The sequence below is a fragment of the Gadus macrocephalus genome, chromosome 15, assembly GCF_031168955.1.
Source record: "Gadus macrocephalus chromosome 15, ASM3116895v1".
Lineage (NCBI taxonomy): Eukaryota > Metazoa > Chordata > Actinopteri > Gadiformes > Gadidae > Gadus > Gadus macrocephalus.
This window is the reverse complement of record NC_082396.1, coordinates 2,182,800-2,204,094: the sequence shown is the minus strand read 5'-3', so window position 1 is coordinate 2,204,094 and position 21,295 is coordinate 2,182,800. Positions and strand designations below refer to the sequence as shown.

The 21,295-nt window shown below is 44.8% G+C and overlaps 3 protein-coding genes across 3 annotated transcripts in view; 1 reads left to right on the top strand and 2 right to left on the bottom strand.

Annotated features, from left to right (window-relative positions):
* Window positions 1-2,149, top strand: part of hmgcll1 (3-hydroxymethyl-3-methylglutaryl-CoA lyase-like 1) — a 10,151-nt gene extending 8,002 nt beyond the window's left edge. Inside the window, exons 8-9 of the mRNA XM_060073117.1 lie at window positions 869-994; window positions 1,505-2,149. Of these exons, the coding sequence (XP_059929100.1) occupies window positions 869-994; window positions 1,505-1,609 (231 nt within the window). The 3' untranslated portion in view covers window positions 1,610-2,149. The remainder of the gene's footprint in view (window positions 1-868; window positions 995-1,504) is intronic.
* Window positions 2,150-2,559: 410 nt separating this feature from the next.
* gfral (GDNF family receptor alpha like) lies at window positions 2,560-9,891 on the bottom strand. The gene is made up of 9 exons (XM_060073116.1): window positions 9,187-9,891; window positions 8,631-8,768; window positions 7,651-7,830; window positions 6,733-6,795; window positions 5,338-5,653; window positions 3,528-3,787; window positions 3,325-3,408; window positions 3,079-3,160; window positions 2,560-2,990 (listed from the first exon to the last, which is right to left on the bottom strand). Exons 1-9 carry the CDS (start codon window positions 9,221-9,223, stop codon window positions 2,921-2,923), a joined length of 1,230 nt encoding a protein of 409 aa, XP_059929099.1. The 5' UTR covers window positions 9,224-9,891; the 3' UTR covers window positions 2,560-2,920.
* Window positions 9,892-13,125: 3,234 nt separating this feature from the next.
* Window positions 13,126-20,377, bottom strand: hcrtr2 (hypocretin (orexin) receptor 2). Its single transcript, XM_060073097.1, has 7 exons — window positions 19,950-20,377; window positions 18,787-18,965; window positions 15,896-16,139; window positions 15,067-15,182; window positions 14,695-14,915; window positions 14,421-14,542; window positions 13,126-14,328 (listed from the first exon to the last, which is right to left on the bottom strand). The coding sequence occupies exons 1-7, from the start codon at window positions 20,185-20,187 to the stop codon at window positions 14,093-14,095; spliced, it is 1,356 nt and encodes a 451-aa protein (XP_059929080.1). The 5' UTR covers window positions 20,188-20,377; the 3' UTR covers window positions 13,126-14,092.
* Between the last annotated feature and the right edge of the window lie 918 nt (window positions 20,378-21,295).

The following is a 21,295-nucleotide window of genomic DNA, read 5'->3' as shown; positions in this document are numbered from 1 at the left end:
ATGCCATGACTTCTGTTTCAAAGCGATGAGATGGTGTGAGCACGGAGCGATCCTCCCGGGGCTCAAGCTTCTTTGGCCTGTTAAGCACTGACGGGTTTTGGGGCGCTATACGCTGCGGAGGAAGTGATGCGACGGGCTCCATCCTTTTAAGGCGGTGCGTTCTCGAAGCAGTGGATGGCTTTTATTGTTATTAGACGGCACGTCATTTCAAATATAACCGAGGCGATGGCGTCAGCGAGTTATTTGTCAGTATCTTTCGGCTTGGAATTGAAAATACCCTGAGAATTAGGCTATTTCTTAGAAAGTGCGACTATGACTCAATATTGCTCAATTTCATATGAACGACAGAGCAGAATAAGCCCGTATATTCCTACTTTAGCGGTTACCGGTTAGTCTGTTTCTAAGGCCTCGTAAGGAACAAAAAGTCCCTGTGCACGCCGGTAAGTGTGAGCAAATCCCCATTCTGGTTCAGGGCAGAGAGCGGTGCTGTACAAACACGAGTTACAAGGAACGTTAGGAGTGCATGAAGCATACTCTTCATAGCGGTCATAATGCCTCACTATGAACAAGGCCATAATTACCCCGCCACTGGTGGTTTGGATGACACCAAAAACAGGATGAGTCAGCCGTATCGGTGTGCCTACTCAATCTTCCCCCAGACATTAAGCCCACAGTTCTCCTCAACAGATGTAAAACATGACCACAAGGACCTGGCAAGTGGGTACGGGGCACCAAATCCAACAAATAAAGCAGAACCAAGGACCATTGTTCCGGGGGGGTTTACCTGGGGGGGGGGGGGGGGGGGTGGTGGTGGAGTGGAAGCCAGGGTTCAGGGGTGCTGAATGTCTCTCTTGTACGTTGGTCCCAGATGGGGGTTTGTGTGGTGGACTCGGCAGTAGCAGGCCTGGGGGGATGCCCGTACGCCCAGGGTTCGTCTGGCAACGTGTCAACGGAGGACGTGCTGTACATGCTGCACGGCATGGGCATTCAGACGGTAGGTGTCCCCGTCACTGTCACTTTATTTGTTTTGGATTGGATTGGTCGGATTTTTTTTTTGCGTTTTTATTATTCAGCGTGCATTTGTGGCTGCCAAAAGTGACATTGTCATCTGGTCGTTATTTGGACGATTTGATTATGGGGATACTTTGATTGAAAGTCCTTTCGAAATCGTCCCGATATTTTTTTGTAGCGCGATGAATTCACCGGTTCGCTTACATGTTTTGCGCTGTGCCAAGTGCTCTCCCTTCTGGTGGGACTCGCTTACTACACATTGGAGAGATTTTATTTTTTGTGTAAACTAGAAATGTGCTGCTCTTAGCCCCTAGCACATATTACCCCAACACCTACTAACATCAGCGGTTTGTGTGTGTGTTTTTTTTTAATGATGACGAGGATGATTATGGGAATATTAGTGATGATGATTGGGAAGATGGCGGTGATGATAAGGATGATGATGGTGATGCCGCTGACGAATATTATTATCACTTTGCATTGTTTATTTCAGGGAGTGGACCTCTCCAAAGTGATCGCGGTGGGGGACTTCATCTGTCACTCGCTCAACCGCAAGACAAACTCCAGGGTCGCGCAAGCAAGAGGATCGCAGCTGTGAATCAAAGCCCGGGAGACGCAATCGTTGGCACTTCAACTGCTGGTGTTTCCGGTCAACTCCTTGTCCCGTTTCCCCTGGTGACGCAGCCAGCAGACGGGGCAGTAACAGGGCAGCTGTGTTGAGAGGCTATAGGAAGATACAAGGTCGGTGGCAGTCACACAGAATGAGAAGGATTTAGGTATTGCCCTACTCAATTGACGTGGCCAAAGAAGTCTGATTTAGATATTTATTGTAACTTATTTTACCTTTATCAAATAGAGAGAGAGAGAGAAAAATAATGATATATTACTTCCATTTTACCACATTCCTTATATCAAATAATATTCAGTGCACTGGATAGAATGTGATGTCGTTCATGGACTGCAATCAGGAATGTGGGATAGTGACAATGGTTGGTGAAGGCAAAACAAAATTGACTTAAGGTCTGAAAGCCCAGAAGGGAATGTTTGTTGGCCATAACAGAGGCAGATACTTATCCCAATGTCTGTAATTTTGTCTTTGATAATTACATCCATGCCATGTTGCTCTACGGTCTTTAGACAAATACGTGACAGTATAATTTGCATCGCTGGTCTGCCCCTTATAAGCTGCCAAACTTGAATGCAGTTTCAAACCATTCAAAGCATCCAAAACCAGGAGTGCAATCATCAGATAGTGATGGATGATTCAGTTATGGAGGATTCAGAAGCAAAAGGTTTTGTTTTTTTTGCGTGCCACCCTCGTGTCTCTTTCAGCCTTCTCCAACATATTCTCTCGCTACCCTGCCAGATCAGCCTGCTGCTTGCCCTCATTATTAGACCTCTCTTTGATGCCTAGCACTAATGCCAGGAGATGGGCGGTATTTCAGTGCATGTAATTTCAGTTTGTCGTGTGATATACTTTCACACAAATATTAAATATATGGATATTGTGTGGGTGTTGGATGCCATGCCGCTGATGTTGTTTCGCCATTTGGTAACAGTGTTTTTTTTTATCATTAAAAATACATGAATGGAAATAAATATATATGGTTATTTTTTCAGGCAACAAATCAATGAACTGCCCTTAATAATCAATAACATCATTCATATCTTGCTACAAATACAAAACAAAAAACAGGAAAGAAAACAGGGAAGCATGAACATGAAATGGGGAGAAATACCAACATAAATACCAACGTAGTCCCTTTGAGGAAAGTGTACAGCAACAACAAAACAAATATCAGTAAATAAAGGAACGGCACATGTACCATTATAACTGTGGAGACCCCCTGCCAAGGAAAGCCCTATATTCTTTCCCCTTTTCATGACAGAGAAACGTTTGTTTAGTTTGTCAGAGAATAGCCACACATGTTGGTTTCCCCAGGGGGTGAAACTGGGTTTGGCCTTTTTTCCTCAGCACACTGGAGAAAGAAATGAATCACACGTTATATAATACGATGACTATGTTTTGGATATTACAATCACATTTCATTTTGGTGCCATACTTACCCAGATTTACACAGAATCCCAGTGGTCACTAAAATGACGATTACAATGAGGGCCAAGTATATCAGCCCGTAGAGGAAGTGGCCTGAATGGACAACATCTTTAATAGTTTCATAATCGAAAATGTAGCAGTGAGATGCTTGTTATTATGCAAATGAATGAATGACACACACACAACACGATAATCATTGTGTATAGTTGTACTACATATAGGCCTACAATATGTCATAAATCATTTAATTGCCTTACCAGTCACCCAGGTGTGTCCATCAGACTTCGATTCCCCAGTGTCAAAGGTTTTGTTAGAATCCACCAATGTTGGCCAGAGTCCCGCTATAAATAATACATTCAAACGAAAAACATGTGTAAAGTAGAATCATGTGACCAGGCCCCTCGCTATACGAGCTACAAATCACAACGAATCACACGCCTCGTAACACGAGCACACTCACTGAAGCGTGAGCGATTGTGGAGTACATTACTGACGGTGTCGCATCTCTGCCGCTCGCCGGAGTTCAAGCCCGTGCAGGTACACGGGTACTGGAGTGGGGTGCCCATCAGCGCGAGGAATGCCGTTCTGCACTCGGCCTCTCCGCTGAGAAGGAGAGCTGGTTCCATCTGCCAAACGCACTCCTCATTTCCATCGTCATATTCCCCGCACGTCGCACTCTCCGCATGCCAGCATTTCGATGTAAAGCTTTTCAAGCGCTGTCTGTTTGTTTGGATGCAACATCAAAGCCACAACAGCAACAGCAACAGCAACAGCAAGGGTATAGGTGTAAGCAAGCTTCGTGTTGGATGACAGTGCTGTTTAGCATTCTCAGCCCTTGAAGTTGTTTTCCTCCCAATTACTGACGAGACAATGCAGACTCCATTATGTGCAGCAAGTGCTGCTGTTCTCACATAGACTCACTGTGGTCATAAAAGATCCCAGGAGTAGGGTAGTATCTCAAAGAGTAGGGGTTTCCCCGGTGTCCTGGCCCAACCAGGGGGGGGGGGGCCCTGAGTGAAAGTTTATAAAATGAAGAAAAAACAACGTTGGGCCTCTTCATAACTCATTTATATATTTTTTCAATTCAATAATGTAATTTTTTTTTTTTTTTTAGAAACCTTAATTTTTGGTGCCCCCCCCCAGGTACTTGGTGCCCTACGCACTCTGCATGCTCTGCGTATAGGGAGCGGCGGGGCTGCACACACTGGTGGTGGTGAGTTAGGTCCCCCTCTTCACTGTAAGTGTCTTTGGGTCAATGAAAAGCACTCTATAATTATTATTATTATCATTATTATAGATTTTCGTGAAAGGACATTTCGTCTTGGTGTATGGGATCACATTTCATCTTAATTGGACGGTTTGTGAAGGGGAGCAGGGACAATGAGGGGGGGGGGACGGGGGACGAAAATGTAATTAAGATAAGGCTGCTAGAAGGGAAACATACATGGCATTATTCATTACATTGGCTCACTGAATGAGTTGTATGGTTTATTCTATGGTTGAAGATCTTTAACCCGTTTTGCACGTGGAGATTACATTTTGTTTGAATCAGGGACAAAAGCTATGCTGTTAATGCTACACAACAATAGAAAAACAGTAGAACAGTACTTTACAATTCTCCACAGTGACTGATTGGGATAGACGTGGATAATGACATGTCTCATTATATATTCTTATATTCAAATGTATCCTATATTTTATTTTTTTGTATCCTCATTCAGACTTGCAGAAGAGGAGATAGAAAGGACATAGAAGTGAGAGACAAAGACAGAGAGAGAGACAAAGAGAGAAGAGCTCTAGAAAGTGGTCGAAAGGCAGAGATAGGGTGTGAAAGCGAGAAAGGAGAGAGGGAGAGAAAGTTATAGTGACAGATCAAGTGAGCAAGAGAAAGAGAATGAGAGATAATTAGTGCAAAGAAGACAGAGAGAAAGAGAGTGGGTGAAACACGTGAAAGAAATACAAAAAGGAGCAACACAGAGCGAGGGAGCAAGACTGATTGAGTGAAAGTGTGTGTGAGAGAGATAAAGAGCGCGCAGAAACAGACCCCATAGCAGAAGGGGTGAGAGAAATAGAAAGGGTGCGCATGAAAGAGACAGAGAGCAAGAAAGAGAAACCCAGCTGGCAAGAGAGCGAAAGAGCACACACACACACACACACACACACACACACACACACACACACACACACACACACACACACACACACACACACACACACACACACACACACACACACACACACACACACACACACACTCAGTATATTAGTACCTGCAGCTCTGGTCCCTCCAGCAGTGGCTAACCCCTTCCTGACAACTCCACACTTCACCGCCGCACGTGCCACGGTGCAGCCTGGCGGCCATGCGCCGGCAGTCCTTCTCCCCGGGCCCGCAGTCACACATCACCAGCAGGTCGGCCACGGACGCGGGCAGGCCCCCGTAGAAGCGCCGGGACGCGCCCCGACACCGCGTGCCGTGGCACCGCTCCTCGCCGCACGCCTCCAGCAGCGGCCACAGGTTCCGGTTGCACACCGGGTCGGCGAGACACGTCCCGATCCGCTTCAGGCAGGACCCACCGTCGCTGGACACTGACACGGAGGGAGGATGGACACCACTTGATGTTGTTGTTGTTGTTGTTGTTGTTGTTATAGCCTTTTTGGTGCCCAAGGAGAGCTCAGCACTCGTTGCCCCTCCAACATCCCCCCCACCAACACACACACACACACACACACACACACACACACACACACACACACACACACACACACACACACACACACACACACACACACACACACACACACACACACACACACACAGTGACACACTGTAATCAGTGTATATGAGCACAGAAGATTGTTCCCAGCACCCAGCCGGTAAGGGGGGAACGGGACCACTGGGACAGACTCCTCTCTCCCATGTCTTCTCCCACACCCTTTCTAAGTTTCCCAATGCACGACTCGTGCATACGTTTAACATTATAATGGTGTACCTCGTTTAAATATATTAATATCTATTACTACTCTTTAAGAACGTCCTTATCTGTTCATTTCATTGTGGACCATGGAGCCAGACAGGGACGGACTAGGGCCAAACAAGGAGGTCACTTGAGTGTGTGCACATTGTTTTTATTTAATTCATTTCTCGATTAAATTTGAATCGCTGTGGGTGGCTGGAGCGCAGTTTTCATTATGCATCCATGGGGGGCGCCTTGCTGTCCATCTTCATTTTCACATAAGTATTTGTGATTGGCTCTGCGCACCACTACGGACCGCCGGCACCCCTGAGTGACAGGCTAGGTCTGCCCACGCCAACCTTTATATTGCACCTGGTCCATTCCTCCCTCGGTCTATCTTTTATGACAGTCTAGTCTACACAGTATTGAAAACAGTATTACCAACCAAGGAATCTGTTGGTTAGCAAGTTGTTTTTAGTTTTAGCGTTCTATTGGTGCGTGTTATGCCCGTACATGGTATGGCACTTGAGATCACTTGGGAAGCTTATAATTCAAATTAATAATCAGTAATGTGGACCAGCAGTGCTGTCGTTACATAACGACATTCAACCCACTTTCTCTGCGTCGATCAATAACAAAGAATCCATTTGCATGCACTCCGTTGAGCCATCCCAACCCAATCAGGAAGAAGACAAGAAGAGAGATAATTACCGACGCCGAGTAAATTGCTGGCTTTCCAGTCCATCTCTGCAGGCGTGCTTCTCTTCCGCAGAGCTGGAACACAAACAGGAGAAAGATCGAGATTCAAGGTTCAAGATGGTTCATCAGTCATATGCACAACAGTTACAACAGCGGTCACTGGCAATGAAATCCTTGAGTCTCAAGGCTCATGGTTATGGTTCCACGTCTACGCAACGCAAGGAGCGACCAGACGCTTCGACGCAGTCGTCGACCTGTTTTGGTTTATGCTTTTGGTTTACGTCAGGTTTTTTGTAAGCGGACCAATCACAGCCCTTGCTGCTGCGACGCCTCGAAGCAAGGTGAACATTTTTTGGGAGACGCACGTCAGGCCCTTGCGTTGGACGCAAGGAGGGTCCGCAAGGACGCAATGGCTCCGTAGACCCTCTTGCGCTACGTCGACGTGGAACCATAACTGAGCCTTTAGGCTCCTGCGATATAAAAAGAAAAAGTACACAAGAGAAACACAAACTGAAACTGATCATAATGACAATAAAATAAAATATAGTAATAACTCTAAATGAAATCGAATACTGTACATGGAATATAACGATGTGAAAAATGAATATTTATGAGTAGTATGCACCGATGTAGAAGAGTTGAGTGGTTATGTAAAATAGATAAACAGGTGTGAAATGTAAACATACATTTTTAAGCAGATGTCAACAGATATGAAGTGGCATAGTGGTGAGCTCAGTAGCTCACCATCACCTCCCCACTTCATCAGACATCCATCCCAGCCATCGCTTCGAACACATTTTATTTATACCCTCGTGATGCCCCCGGAGAACGGGGCAACCACGATTAACGAATCCCCGACCTGGGTAAATAAGTGGGCCATTCAGAATGTTTCAGAGATTATGGGGAACAAGGATGGTGAGAACTCTGCACCTGGTTTCTGGTGGCATTGTGTTGTGAGTGCTTGCAGAGAGCGACAGGGCTCCACCTCCTCCTCCTCCACCTCCTCCACCTCCTCCAACCAGACACACATACACTGCTGCAGTGACGGGAACTGCTCCAGCATGGCCCCCACGCTCACGTTACAGACCTCCGAGCCTATTATTTGACACCCTTTGTCCGGGAACGGAGCGCAAAATAAACAGGGAAGAGGAAAAACAGGATTTTTCACTAATCAAGCAAAACCTTTTGATGATTAACCCTACCACACACACACACACACACACACACGCACACACGCACACACGCACACACGCACGCACGCACGCACGCACGCACGCACGCACGCACGCACGCACGCACGCACGCACACCTGCAGGCCACACACACCCCAACACACACAGGCAACAGACCACACACCTGCAGGCAACAGACTCAGGCACACATACACACGCACGCACAAACAAAAACACACACACACGCAGTTGTATTGTACATTACGACTTTGCACACATCTTTGAATACAACTGTTCTCAAGGCCTGCATCCACATAAGTGTGTGTTTAATAATGGTATTGCTGTGTGCTCAAGCTGTCGGCAATAGGGAGGTGAAGGTTCTCCCCAGTTACAATCATGCTACCGCTCAAGGCTAGTTCTTGAGCTAGAACAAGCTAACCATATTGCTATCTGCCAAACTCAATTCAGTTCCTAATCCTTCTGAGAAAATGTGATCATTGTTGTGTCGCCGTTAATGACAACCGAGAAAAACAACAACACACTTACAGTATACGCACAACAAATACTTCTTTGTTAGCACCGTTTGGATGCTTTCTCTAATGTTATCACCCTTATTTATGAATCCATGTCCTAAGAATTACACTGTTCAGAATCAACCTGTGATATGCTGTTTATTTGAGAGATCAAACACTTTAGACATTATGTGAACGATGATGGTGAGTGTGATGTGATATTTACCGTCATCGCCACACAGTGAGCCAATAGCACCTGCCTGTTCCATGTTTCTGCACAGATCAGAGATGCAGGTATCTATCGACCTCAGGCAGTCGGGGGATCTAGAGAGCAGCCCCATTGCAACATGATGGATCACAACTCCTGCAAAGGAGTCATGCATAGTTCATAAACCACTTTTAAAAAGGTTTGGATTTCTAGTCTCAATTGTGTTTTGTGTGAATTGATGAAGTGGTACTTCCCATTAGACTTGTGCATCTATTTTATCTTGTTATCCACTTTGATTGTACAACTAAGTTAGATGCGATGTTTTGACTCACAAAAAAAGTTCCCTCTAAGAAGTGATGAATAGTAAAAAAGATAAATGAGATGATATTAGGCAGAATTCAAAGTGAGAGAATTCCAAATTTGATGATAGTCAGCAAATGTTTTTAATCCATTGAAACGCGCAGTCTAGAAGAAACAGTTGATCTCTGATATTTATTATTTATAGGTCTATGCTTTGATCCCTTTTCATAAAATGCATCCAAATTCACCCAAAAGCCTAACAAGTGGCACTCACCTAGTATCAGAGCGTTTCCCAGATGTGTTGGCGGCATGTTGACGTGTTTCTGATCTCAGGAGGGACAAGTGGAGTAAACGGCAGCTGCTCTGTTGACACTGAGCCGACTCTGCCCTTGACGTCAACATAAACGAGCGAGATTTGAGGCAGCTGATGACAGGGTATGTCCTCGCGATAGATCCCAATCAATCTGGCGCGTCCGCTCAATTAAACCGACAAAGCGGACTTCCCATCGCAGCTGTACAGACAGTTAGTTAAACAACAACCATGAACAATACATAATTTACTGGATCAGCCTGATCCTTCGAAAGCACCAGATCTGTTCTTCATGATTTTTTTTGAGGGCTGTGTCAGGCCAATTTGAACATTATTAAATGTCAGCCATCAGACATTTCCTATAGGCCTATTTAGGTTTTCACATAGTATCTCTAGATCAAGGATTTCCAGATTTTGGAAACTTGGTTGGCTACATGGGGCTTTTGTTACATGCTGAACCTTTTTGCCTCTTGGACCCTTAAGGTCCGCATGGATTTGTTTTCTTCTGTACAGCGAGTGAGTCAGCCCCCCTAGGCCACCCCTGTAAGTAATTGTGCAAAGTTGTGGGTCAATAGCTCAACAAATTACATCACCGTGTCAGTATCAATACTGATAATAATTAGCTAAGCGCTGATGCTGAAAATCGCAGATAAACGGATTTTGTTCCTGGTCCATGACCCTGACTCGCTCCAAATGGCTTGGGGGACGACACTCATCTCCTTTTCCCGGATGACGTGCCCCCCCCCCCCCGCCCCCGCCCCTATCAGGAGTTGAATTCCATTCCTACACCCATCGTTTTGCATAAATGAAAGACTCCCTGAGCTTGTGTCATCATTTGACACAAGCTCCATTAGTTTTCACGATGGAGGAAACAGGTCGAGGTTAAATATTTATAAACCTGCAAGAATGTGACTTGAGACATGACACAAATAAGGAACCACCGATGTGCGGTGGAAGTGATCCGTCACCCCTGACATTAATTGCAGCCCAGTGCAGGGGAGTTGTGATGCAAGGGCTGGAAATACTGCGGAGACAAAAACCCAAGCCGTTATATGTTTACATGTGAATAATATAAGTAAATAAGTAGGACTCAAGTACCATGAACCATGTACCAATGAAACGACGTGAAGTAACAGTTCCCTGTTAAAGCAAGGTAATAAAGTTTAAACTAATCTTCGAATATCAGTAGTATGAGTAAGTTCTAATTTATTACATGTATTTGTTTAATTGTCAGGGAAGATGCAGAAAAAAAACATGGAAATATGAGGTGGACGTGTTACATATAGGTTACTGGGTTAGCCTAGGCTTATTGGCAACCCATTACCCTGGTTGTTTGTCATGTTAAGGCTACAGAATGTTTATTTTGTTGATTGCTTTTAATTACTGATAGTAATGATGTTGGTGTTTAAAGATTATATTTGCTTGTGGCTTTAGCTGTGTAGGTGAGTAGGCAGCCGAACGTTTTAACTGCCATTATTTTTAATTTCATTCATTCTTAGCTGAATAAGATTAGCTCCTGAAAGCCAAACCCACTCAGATTAATTTAAGTATTACCTTGATGCATGACAATGACCATGAACAAAGAATACCTGCCATAGGCATTTTATTATAATTGAAGATTAGACATTGATTTACCATTTACTCCTCTGCACATTAAACACTAACAGTTAAAAACTGTAATGATTATTGACAATAGGTTTAAAAAGTCTGTTCATTTGACAGGTGTATGTGTGTGTTTGTGTGCTGTGAAAGTGTGTGTGTGTGTGTGTGTGTGTGTGTGTGTGTGTGTGTGTGTGTGTGTGTGTGTGTGTGTGTGTGTGTGTGTGTGTGTGTGTGTGTGTGTGTTTAAAAAGTCTGTTCATTTGACAGGTGTATGTGTGTGTTTGTGTGCTGTGAAAGTGTGTGTGTGTGTGTGTGTGTGTGTGTGTGTGTGTGTGTGTGTGTGTGTCTGTGTGTGTGTGTGTGTGTGTGTGTGTGTGTGTGTGTGTGTGTGTGTGTGTGTGTGTGTGTGTGTGTGTGTGTAAGAGGGAGATCCTTATGCAAGTGGGTTTTTATTCACCTTGGCTATAACCCTTGACAGAAAATGAATGGTTGGGTAGATCAACTCTTGGATGGATGGGTAGATGAATGAATGGATGAACCAACGGATGGCTGGATCAACGGTTGGAAGCGTGGATAAAGAGGTAGATGGATGAATGGATGAACCAACGGATGGCTGGATCAACGGTTGGAAGCGTGGATAAAGAGGTAGATGGATGAATGGATGAACCAACGGATGGCTGGATCAATGGTTGGAAGCGTGGATTATAATTGAAGATTAGACATTGATTTACCATTTACTCCTCTGCACATTAAACACTAACAGTTAAAAACTGTAATGATTATTGACAATAGGTTTAAAAAGTCTGTTCATTTGACAGGTGTATGTGTGTGTTTGTGTGCTGTGAAAGTGTGTGTGTGTGTGTGTGTGTGTGTGTGTGTGTGTGTGTGTGTGTGTGTGTGTGTGTGTGTGTGTGTGTGTGTGTGTGTTTAAAAAGTCTGTTCATTTGACAGGTGTATGTGTGTGTTTGTGTGCTGTGAAAGTGTGTGTGTGTGTGTGTGTGTGTGTGTGTGTGTGTGTGTCTGTGTGTGTGTGTGTGTGTGTGTGTGTGTGTGTGTGTGTGTGTGTGTGTGTGTGTGTGTGTGTGTGTGTGTGTGTGTGTGTGTGTGTGTAAGAGGGAGATCCTTATGCAAGTGGGTTTTTATTCACCTTGGCTATAACCCTTGACAGAAAATGAATGGTTGGGTAGATCAACTCTTGGATGGATGGGTAGATGAATGAATGGATGAACCAACGGATGGCTGGATCAACGGTTGGAAGCGTGGATAAAGAGGTAGATGGATGAATGGATGAACCAACGGATGGCTGGATCAACGGTTGGAAGCGTGGATAAAGAGGTAGATGGATGAATGGATGAACCAACGGATGGCTGGATCAATGGTTGGAAGCGTGGATAAAGAGGTAGATGGATGAATGGATGAACCAACGGATGGCTGGATCAGTGGTTGGAAGCGTGGATAAAGAGGTAGATGAATGAATGGATGAACCAACGGATGGCTGGATCAATGGTTGGAAGCGTGGATAAAGAGGTAGATGAATGAATGCATGAACCAACGGATGGCTGGATCAGTGGTTGGAAGCGTGGATAAAGAGGTAGATGAATGAATGCATGAACCAACGGATGGCTGGATCAGTGGTTGGAAGCGTGGATAAAGAGGTAGATGAATGAATGCATGAACCAACGGATGGCTGGATCAATGGTTGGAAGCGTGGATAAAGAGGTAGATGAATGAATGCATGGCTCAATGGATTGATCATGGGACAGATGAATGAATCGATGGTCGTACAGGTCCTTTGGTTGCCTGTTGTTTCCAGCAGAATACTTAATATTGTTGCTTTACTTCATAGAATCACGTGATAAATGGTTCACTTGACTGAGGTATTGGAAAAAACCCAGATTGAAACCTATTGAGGACATACTGCAATCTTGTTAAAATACGTTTATTCTAGTGTAACAATTTATACTTAACAACGCAAGCAATGCAACCATGTGTCTGAGATAAACAATTGACCCCAAGATAAACACGGTGTACAGACAGAAAGAGGGCTGGTCATTGTTATTCCATCTTTGTGGATACCACTGAACAGGGGTTGTGGTGCTATATAGGTCACCATGGGAACAATGGCAGGGATGAGGCCGGCGGCATGATATTACAATTCTATGCATTCAAATAACAGCATGTCCACTAAAGTCAACAAACAACAGGAGGGTCAAAAGAAAAAAATCATTAGGCCATTATCCAGGTAACACTCGGCAGCCCCGTCGAGTTCTCTCCAGCTCAATGATTGTAAACGAGAAAATCAAGATTTTCCAATCCTCCGTCTTAACAGACGAGGTTGGGATTCTCCGAGCCTTAATATCACAGCACAGCAGGGGGAAGCACGCTCGCAATCCCCAGCGTATACGCTTACAACCGTGTGCGTCACGTTTGGAGAGATTCCCGCTGATCATCTCATTCATCCGAAACAGCGCGTCATTCCCCTAGTGTAGTAAGTTTGTGTCACACAATCTAGACACAATGCATTTGTCAACCCGTTGGAGAATCGAGAGGGTATTCCTGTCCGAACACAGCAAACATGAGACTTTAAGCGTGGACCATGAAGCAAAATGTGAGTGGATGGTGTATACATGCATGACCAACAAATACAAGAACTCACATGCACACATGCACTTACATTCGCTGAACCCGACCACCTCTAGAATGACAAACAGCTCTGCAGGCGTACCCCCTGCTGAGTAACCCTCCCACAACCTTGGTATATAAACGCTTTTTACCCCTACACATATATGCTGCTTTGAGGTTTTATCACAAAGCAACTGTAGGAAATACCAAAGATCAAGACAGATCTCTGGTAATGGAACCAAACCGAGATCCGTTTAAAAAGCACATTTTACTGTGTATTATAGGGAAAAGTTGCAATAAAATGATTGCAATTAAATGATAGGATGAAAACAATTTCATCCTATCATTCGTCCCTAACCTTAACCCTTACAGGGCAGGCATGGAATAGTATACATTACATCATCAAACTCATCTATAAAAACACAAAGCCTCTATGTCAATACGAAACCTATTCTTTGGCAAGGCACAGTGAGGTCAATATTCTTCTAATGAGAGCCAACATCTTTTCCATTGCAAAGTCCATCTGTACGTAATATATCCGATACTCATGTTACAACAGGCTGCGTTCTTTCCTTGCGTGATATCATATATTTACAATAATTACAGTAACTACATCGGTGAAAATATCGTGCGTTCACATATCGATCTACGTCGTTTCAATGCCCGTCTCTTGTGCGACGGTATGCGTCGTGATGAGCTCCACGCTGTTGTGGGACAACACCACCTGGTCGGAGATGCGTGACACGTTGTCCACGTTGTGGACCTGCGTCGACAGGGACTTGCGACTGTCCGTGCTCGCCCTGGTTCGCCTCTTGGTGCGGCTCGGCTTTTGACCCACGCAGTGGCAGGAGAACGCCGCCTTGAACTCCTCACGGAACTTCCCTGCGAACCAAAACGGGGTGAATACTACTTCACGGGGCCTTGCAAGGAACAAAGGCCATTGCACGTTGTGTCGGGCCTTCTTGCGAGCTTACCGCTTAGGAAGTTGTAGACGATGGGGTTGGCAGCGCTGTTGGCGTAGATGAGCCAGTGGGAGAAGGTGAACCAGGCGTAGACGGTTTCTCTGTCGTTGGTGTGTTTAAAAGTCCCGAAAACCCTGCAATGACAGTCAGACACAACAGCCTGAACAGACACAACAGCTCCAATTTCCATCAGTACTTTTGTTTGTTTGTTGCACGGATGTTGATATCCATGCTGCCCTTTTTGAGATTGGACGAGGTCACCAGCGCCGTCCGGCATAACCCTTACCTTTTCATCATGTTGAGCACGCTGATTGGCAGGTAGCAGAGGGCGAACACGAACAGCACCACAATCAGCATGCGAGCCGTTTTCCGCCGGGCTCGGACCTGCTTGACCTCCGCGCACACGGAGACGGTCCTCACCCGCACGGGCTCGCCGGGGGCCGAGGCCTGGGCGCGGCACTGGAACGAGTGCCACTTCCTCTGCACGACCGACGCGCTGCCTGGGATCTGGGGGTCGGGTTTCATTTGAAGGTAAAGGGAGAACGCGTCAGGCATCACGACGAGAGGCTTGTTGGCAGAGCGGGGCGAATTCCAGCGTTGTGAACGGGGGGGAGGTTTGTACATGCATGCAGGCAGGCGTGTCGTTGGACCCACACACCTGTTGGCACCACAGCTTGTGGCATATCTGGATGTAGGCCAGAACCATGAAACACAGCGGCGCAAAGTAGGTGACGATGAAGAAGCAGGTATGGTACACCTTGGGGTAGATCTCCTCTGTCAAAAGAGCAATTCAGGAAGGTTTCTTTAGTGGATGTTTGACTGGTGCCAGACGGCCTTACAAGCTGTCACACTGGAGGACAAGTTCAAACTGATGTTTCTTTGATTTTAATGAATAAATTAATTACAGAGATACACATCCAATCATGCTAATGACATAATATTACCAGGCAAGAAATCAGATTGGAGAATGCTGGCTACACAATGTAACAATTAAAATGATCATAGTGCCTGTTCTAGCCTGTTCTTTTTATTGATGACATTATCTACATACACTGTTACTCCCATGTCTCGAGAACATAATTATTTACTTGTAATTTGTTTTATTTCGTTGTTGTGATATCATCATTATACAATTCCTATAACAACCCAGCGCATTCGGAGTAGTTTATATTCGTTCCCATTGGTGTGCCACTCAGATTTCCCTCGGGTGATTATGATTAATCGGGTAAGCTGGTTTCATCCTACATTTTCCTAGGGTGTTTAATCAAGTAAGCTGACTTCATCCTAACATTTCCAGTGTGCAAGATGCAGAGCAGCAACCAAAACCTCATTTGATTTCGACCCCCGAAATATCATCCGATATTAAATCGACGTTCTTTCCAATATTTCTGCTGGAACAACAACACAACCATCTCATCTTTCAACACGCACAACACTGATCCCCCTCCCGAGCTCCACCGAGCGATCATCCAGAGCGGCCCACGCACCTTCCCAGTGCTCGTCACACACCGTGAACAGACTGGTCTTGTTGGTGAGCTCTGGGAGTAAACTGGTGCACTCCATGACGATGGCCTGAGGCACCATGATGGTGCACGACACCAGCCAGATGAGCACGATGCTCTTGCGCGCACGCTTCGCGGTGCTCTTGAACATCAGAGGGTGGCAGATGGCGTACCAGCGATCCTGGGCGATGCAGCTGAGGGTCAGCACGGAGACGGACACGGAGATGGTCTGGGGGGTTTACAGACAGAACACACACCGTGGATGGGGTTAGTCCCTACTGGGGTTAGTCTAGTGTGTGCGAGAGCGGGAGAGGTTATGTGCTTGTTGTGGTTCGTGGTCAGGCATTCGCCTGACCACGAACCACAACAAGCACGAACCATTGCTGAGTGCCAGAATTATTGCTGAGTGGAATATGTGTGGTTTGGTTTTGATTCTTATCTTCCACATAAAATCCAGTCTAATGTTTTCACTTACACTTCAATTACGTCAGGCAACGCCGTTTAGCTTCTTTCACAATGATCATTAAATGATTGCAGATGATTTTATCAGTGACTCATTGGGATTAGATCATTTAAAAGCAGGTTGGAGTTAGGTCCTCTTGCATGATGCCTATAGTCTCTGACTCTCTTACATTGAGTATCGATCTTAGAACCTTCCCCCTGTTAGTGGAATAGCCTATAGCGATTATACTACTCCCGGTCGTGTATTACGCAGGAAGAGAACTGAATATGTAACTCTAGGTAAAAAAAAGGGCCACAGTTGGAGAACACAAATTCAAGGCTGTGTATTGGAACTCAGAAACTGTGTTGTCACAGTTTGCATGTAATAATGATATGGGTCTGCCCTTGTAACATTATTTCCATTGGCAAATGAAACCAAGGATTTAGTGGATATGCTTTTACTGGTGTGTAGAAACACACAAATCTGACTCACACGTCTCACTGGGCATTATACTTTTGAGGATGTCGCAAAAACCCAAATTCAAAACTGCATTAATATTGTGGCTGGAATTTGATGCATTTGAAAGTCAAATGTAACATTAACCAAATTGTGGATTTGATCTCTGAGGGGGTGGATTTGACACAGAGGCTTCTACTGGCTGAATATATATACACATATATATATATATATATATATATATATATATATATATATATATATATATATGAATTTGATGTGATAAACGAGGGACATTAGATAACAGTGTGAAAAATCCATTTTCATTTCACGCCGTCTTTAAAAAAGCTTTGGCTGTCCCGAGGCCTCATTACTACTATTGCTTTATTGCAGCGCGGCGGTGTGGAATCAATAGACCAGCGCTGTTGATGCTTCTTTATTGGAGAGACAGCTCAAAGCGCAGATGATTAAAAGACTCAGCCTGTCCGGCTGGAGTGCTTTCCTCTGGTTGTGTGTTGGGAGCAGTCCGCCTCAATGAGCTGACTGCGGAGCTCAAAACAAGAGCCAGAAGTTTATTTACCAGTGCCTATTGCCTAAAGAAACAACAGGAAAGACCTTGTATCCGTTGTTAAAAGTCCCTGAATTGTGATTACATTCCCTGCTCTTGTGCATTTCAATGTTGGTGTTTTTTATAAGGAAATGGCTGGATATAACTTTATTTTCAATGGCTAACATTCAGGCTGGTATTATTCATGATGAATTGATATGAATAACTGTATCCTGTCCTTGACCATTTAAAACAGTTCAACAAAAGGCTCTTTAAGGAACAGCTCCGCAGTAGCTCCAAGTCCCCTATGCTGTATTGATTGGCAGGGATGGGATTGCCAAGGTCCCTATCAATGTAAGACGTGACTGAACTAACTCTATATCCCCATAAAGAAACTGTAGGACCCTACATTGCTTGTGTCCCCAACGCCCGACACAAAATCAAACGTACGCCCCTGTGCACTTGTGTTTTCCCACTTTCTAAATGTGAGGATCCAAACTTGTGGTTGCACGACCACGCTAATCAATTCTTCCTGATTCAATGTTTGTTGATTATAAACACTCTCCACCACCATCATTAGGTTGGGCTGATATTGGCAGGCCTGCCTGAATGCTTCTGACTGATTTGCCAGACGCTTGTTAACTTAAGAGTGAACCGAAAGCGAAATCAATGCAATTGTAAACATCGGAGGCTTTCCGCCGCACTTTGGCCTGCCGAATCATACATATTGCCTTTTCTGATTTCCCCACTTGTGTGTGCGTGCGTGTGCGTGTGTGAGTGTGCGTGTGTGTGTGTGTGTGTGTGTGTGTGTGTGCGTGCGTGCGTGTACGTGCGTGAGTGTGCGTGTGCGTGTGTACGCGAGTGTGTGTGTACGTGCGCACGCGTGTGTGTGTGTGTGTGTGTGTGTGTTTGCGTGTGTGTGTGCGCTGCCTTGACCTTATCGCCTCCCTCAAACAGCATGCCGTTATTGTTATCATTACAGTATACTTAAGGGTGTGCAGCAAATGACAAATGACAAGGCCAGCCTACGTTGAGCCAGTCACGTTCCCTGGTACGTCACAACCCTTTGAAGAGCTCAGATATGGACCATCCTTTGAAATAGAACCACAACTAGGAATGCCAGCATTTGATTATAGTATTTTTTCTACTTCCTGTATGGTAATGTTCCTTTTAAACAGAGGAATGAAAAAAATAAAATAAAAATAGGCGAGGCCAAAGACTTTCCTTTCATGTGACGTGCTTGATTTATATAACGCACAGAACCAGTGAGAGGGGGGCAGCTTCAGGTGTCTATATTACATTATTCATGAGGCTAATTCAGCTGGCTGACCTAAATGTGGTGTAATATAGAAACTGCAGAACCTGACCTTTGAAATGAATGAATCTAATGTTAAGTTATGAATGCAGCCCACCAAAATATCATCGTCTTACCTGAAGGTAAGGCACGATTTTGCAGAGCGTGCTTCCAAAGAACCATGTTTCGGTGATGTCAACCACCAGGCTGGCGGGTAGACACGTGAGGGTGACCAACACGTCGGCAAAGGACAGGTTGACAATGAAGTAATTGGTCACTGTCCGCATGTGCCGGTTCTTCACCACAGCAAAGCAAACTGAAAGTACAGGACAGCAATATGGTGAGTGTTCTTCACTCCTACACATCAACTAATTGCGGTGTGTGCCCTTCAAAGCCTTTTGAACCGCAGGGTTCAAAAGGGTTTCTGTGCCTGAAAGAAAGGGTCACGTCAATTCATTAGGCGCCACGTTCCATTGCTTGATTATTTCAGTGGTTCAGTGTGTTGAACACAGTGAGTTGATGGCATTCTCTCTATGCAGTTTTAACACAACGGGTCTTGCCCTAGTAAGATGGGAACCCTCATTCATTATTTCAGTGATTCAGTATTTGGAGCACAGCGAGTTAATGGCATTCTCTCAATGTTTCAACAGGTATTGTAAAATGGGAATCTTTTTTCTATGGTTATACTCTATGTATACATTAAGAAGTTAAGACATATTATTATAATATATATATATATATACACATATACACATATATACACACACACACACACACACACACACACACACACACACACACACACACACACACACACACACACACACACACACACACACACACACACACACACACACAACAGCATTGACCAGAATAGATCACTAATAGCCGATTAGATTATTATGCAAAAGTTCGATTTTATTCTGATTATTCGAATAGTTATTTTAATATTGGAGTACGGTATGCGTGAAATGTTAGAATATCTCAATGGCATTTAAAGCGCGGTTCCAATAGATGAGTAATTGACATTTAAATTGGCTTCAGAGGAATATGTGTCTATTGCACACACTTTCCTTTGAAGCGACCGCAGTAGCTGTCAATCCAATCCGCACATTTGAATAAAACAAATACATCGTAAAGAGAAAAAATAAATTAAACAACCATGAACTATACCACAGATCATCAGATCATCAAACAACATAAAAAAATGTGAGTTGTGAGTTTGTTTGTTGAAATACAATTAAAACAAAGAGTCGTCTACATAAGTATTCATTTAAATACTTCAAACAGTACAACTTACCTAGTGAATTTCCAATAAGTGAAACGAAGAACACAATAATGTATCCTGCGATGAGCACCCATTCATACTGCTTGGGTTGTAGGTACTCCCTCCAGATGTACTTCACAAGTTCATCATCCTCATCCACCACTATAGCGGGAAGACGCAGTTGTTCCACTTCACTGCTGTTATTCATATGGGCGACAGAAGGGCGACAATCTCCACACTTCGAAATGACAGTGATCCCAGATCCAGACATCTGGTGACGGAAACAAGCCCGGTGCGTCCCCCCGCTGCGCCAAACCCGGAGCTCGGAGAGCAGGTGATCCTGAAGACAGTCACTAGGATTTCTCGCACCTTGTGGCGAAGCGCTGCCGGTTCGCCAATGCACAGCGTCAAAATGACGCAAAATAACCTACCCAATCTCGCTACGGCTCCCCCCCCCCAACACACACACACACACACACACACACGCACGCACACACACACACACACACACACACACACACACACACACACACACACACACACACACACACACACACACACACACACACACACACACACACACACACACACACACACACCCTAGAGCCTACACATTGCATACACAGCTGACCAAGAAAAGGAGGCTGTAGTCATCGTGAGCAGGTTAGGATGCGTTCCAATCGGCGGTGAGAAAAAGACGCTCTCGTGTTTCGGGGGGACGTCTCTGACAGCTTCTTCAAAGACCCCTCTCTCTCTGTCCCGGATAAATCCGCACTTTAGCAGAACTTGCCTTAATGCCTTGTCTATTTTAAGAGCGTTTTGGATGATCTCTTCAGACAAAAGTTAAAAATAGACATGCCGCAGTTAAATCGTCATGTTTAAAGAATAGAAGTAGGCTACATAACCTATTACATAGGCCAGGCGATATGTATGCACCAAAATGCGGCGCCACGCGTGTTTCTGAAAGTTGCTAATGTAACTTGTAACTATCTATCGGTGGCACCGTATCTACTGATTTATATTTTGGCACTGGGATGGATAGTCTTCTAGTTTATTTGTTTAGCAGTGACGTGAAGGTACGAATTACCAGCTGATCGGCTGGTAATTCGGACCCTCACGTCACTGCGTCTCACAAGCGTCTCTCCCCTCTCGATACCTCTCGGGGATCCAGCTGATTCGTTGAGCTGTTAATTGCGCTTTAAACACGTGACTCTCTGGACCCCGTCCGGCCACGCCTGGATGGCTCAAAAAGTGACTTTTTTATTAACATGGAACAAATTGCTGCGCATCGGCGCTCGTCTTCATTTATCACATCATCATTTCCTCTGAGGTTTCACACTGAAGAGAGTGTATTAAAACCATAGACTCTATAGTTTTAA

What these genes read in the sequence shown, in the direction of transcription:
- hcrtr2 (XM_060073097.1), bottom strand. Translation starts at nt 20,187, where the DNA reads ATGTCTGGATCTGGGATCACTGTCATTTCGAAGTGTGGAGATTGTCGC. An exon ending in AAATCGTGCCTTACCTTCAG is followed by an intron (nt 16,140 to 18,786) that starts GTAAGACGATGA and finishes TAAACCCCCCAG; the next exon opens with ACCATCTCCGTGTCCGTCTC. An exon ending in GTGCTCAACATGATGAAAAG is followed by an intron (nt 14,543 to 14,694) that starts GTAAGGGTTATG and finishes CTGTCATTGCAG; the next exon opens with GGTTTTCGGGACTTTTAAAC.
- gfral (XM_060073116.1), bottom strand. Translation starts at nt 9,223, where the DNA reads ATGCCGCCAACACATCTGGGAAACGCTCTGATACTAG. An exon ending in ACAATGCCACCAGAAACCAG is followed by an intron (nt 6,796 to 7,650) that starts GTGCAGAGTTCT and finishes TTTGTGTTCCAG; the next exon opens with CTCTGCGGAAGAGAAGCACG. An exon ending in TGGAGGGACCAGAGCTGCAG is followed by an intron (nt 3,788 to 5,337) that starts GTACTAATATAC and finishes CCAAACAAACAG; the next exon opens with ACAGCGCTTGAAAAGCTTTA.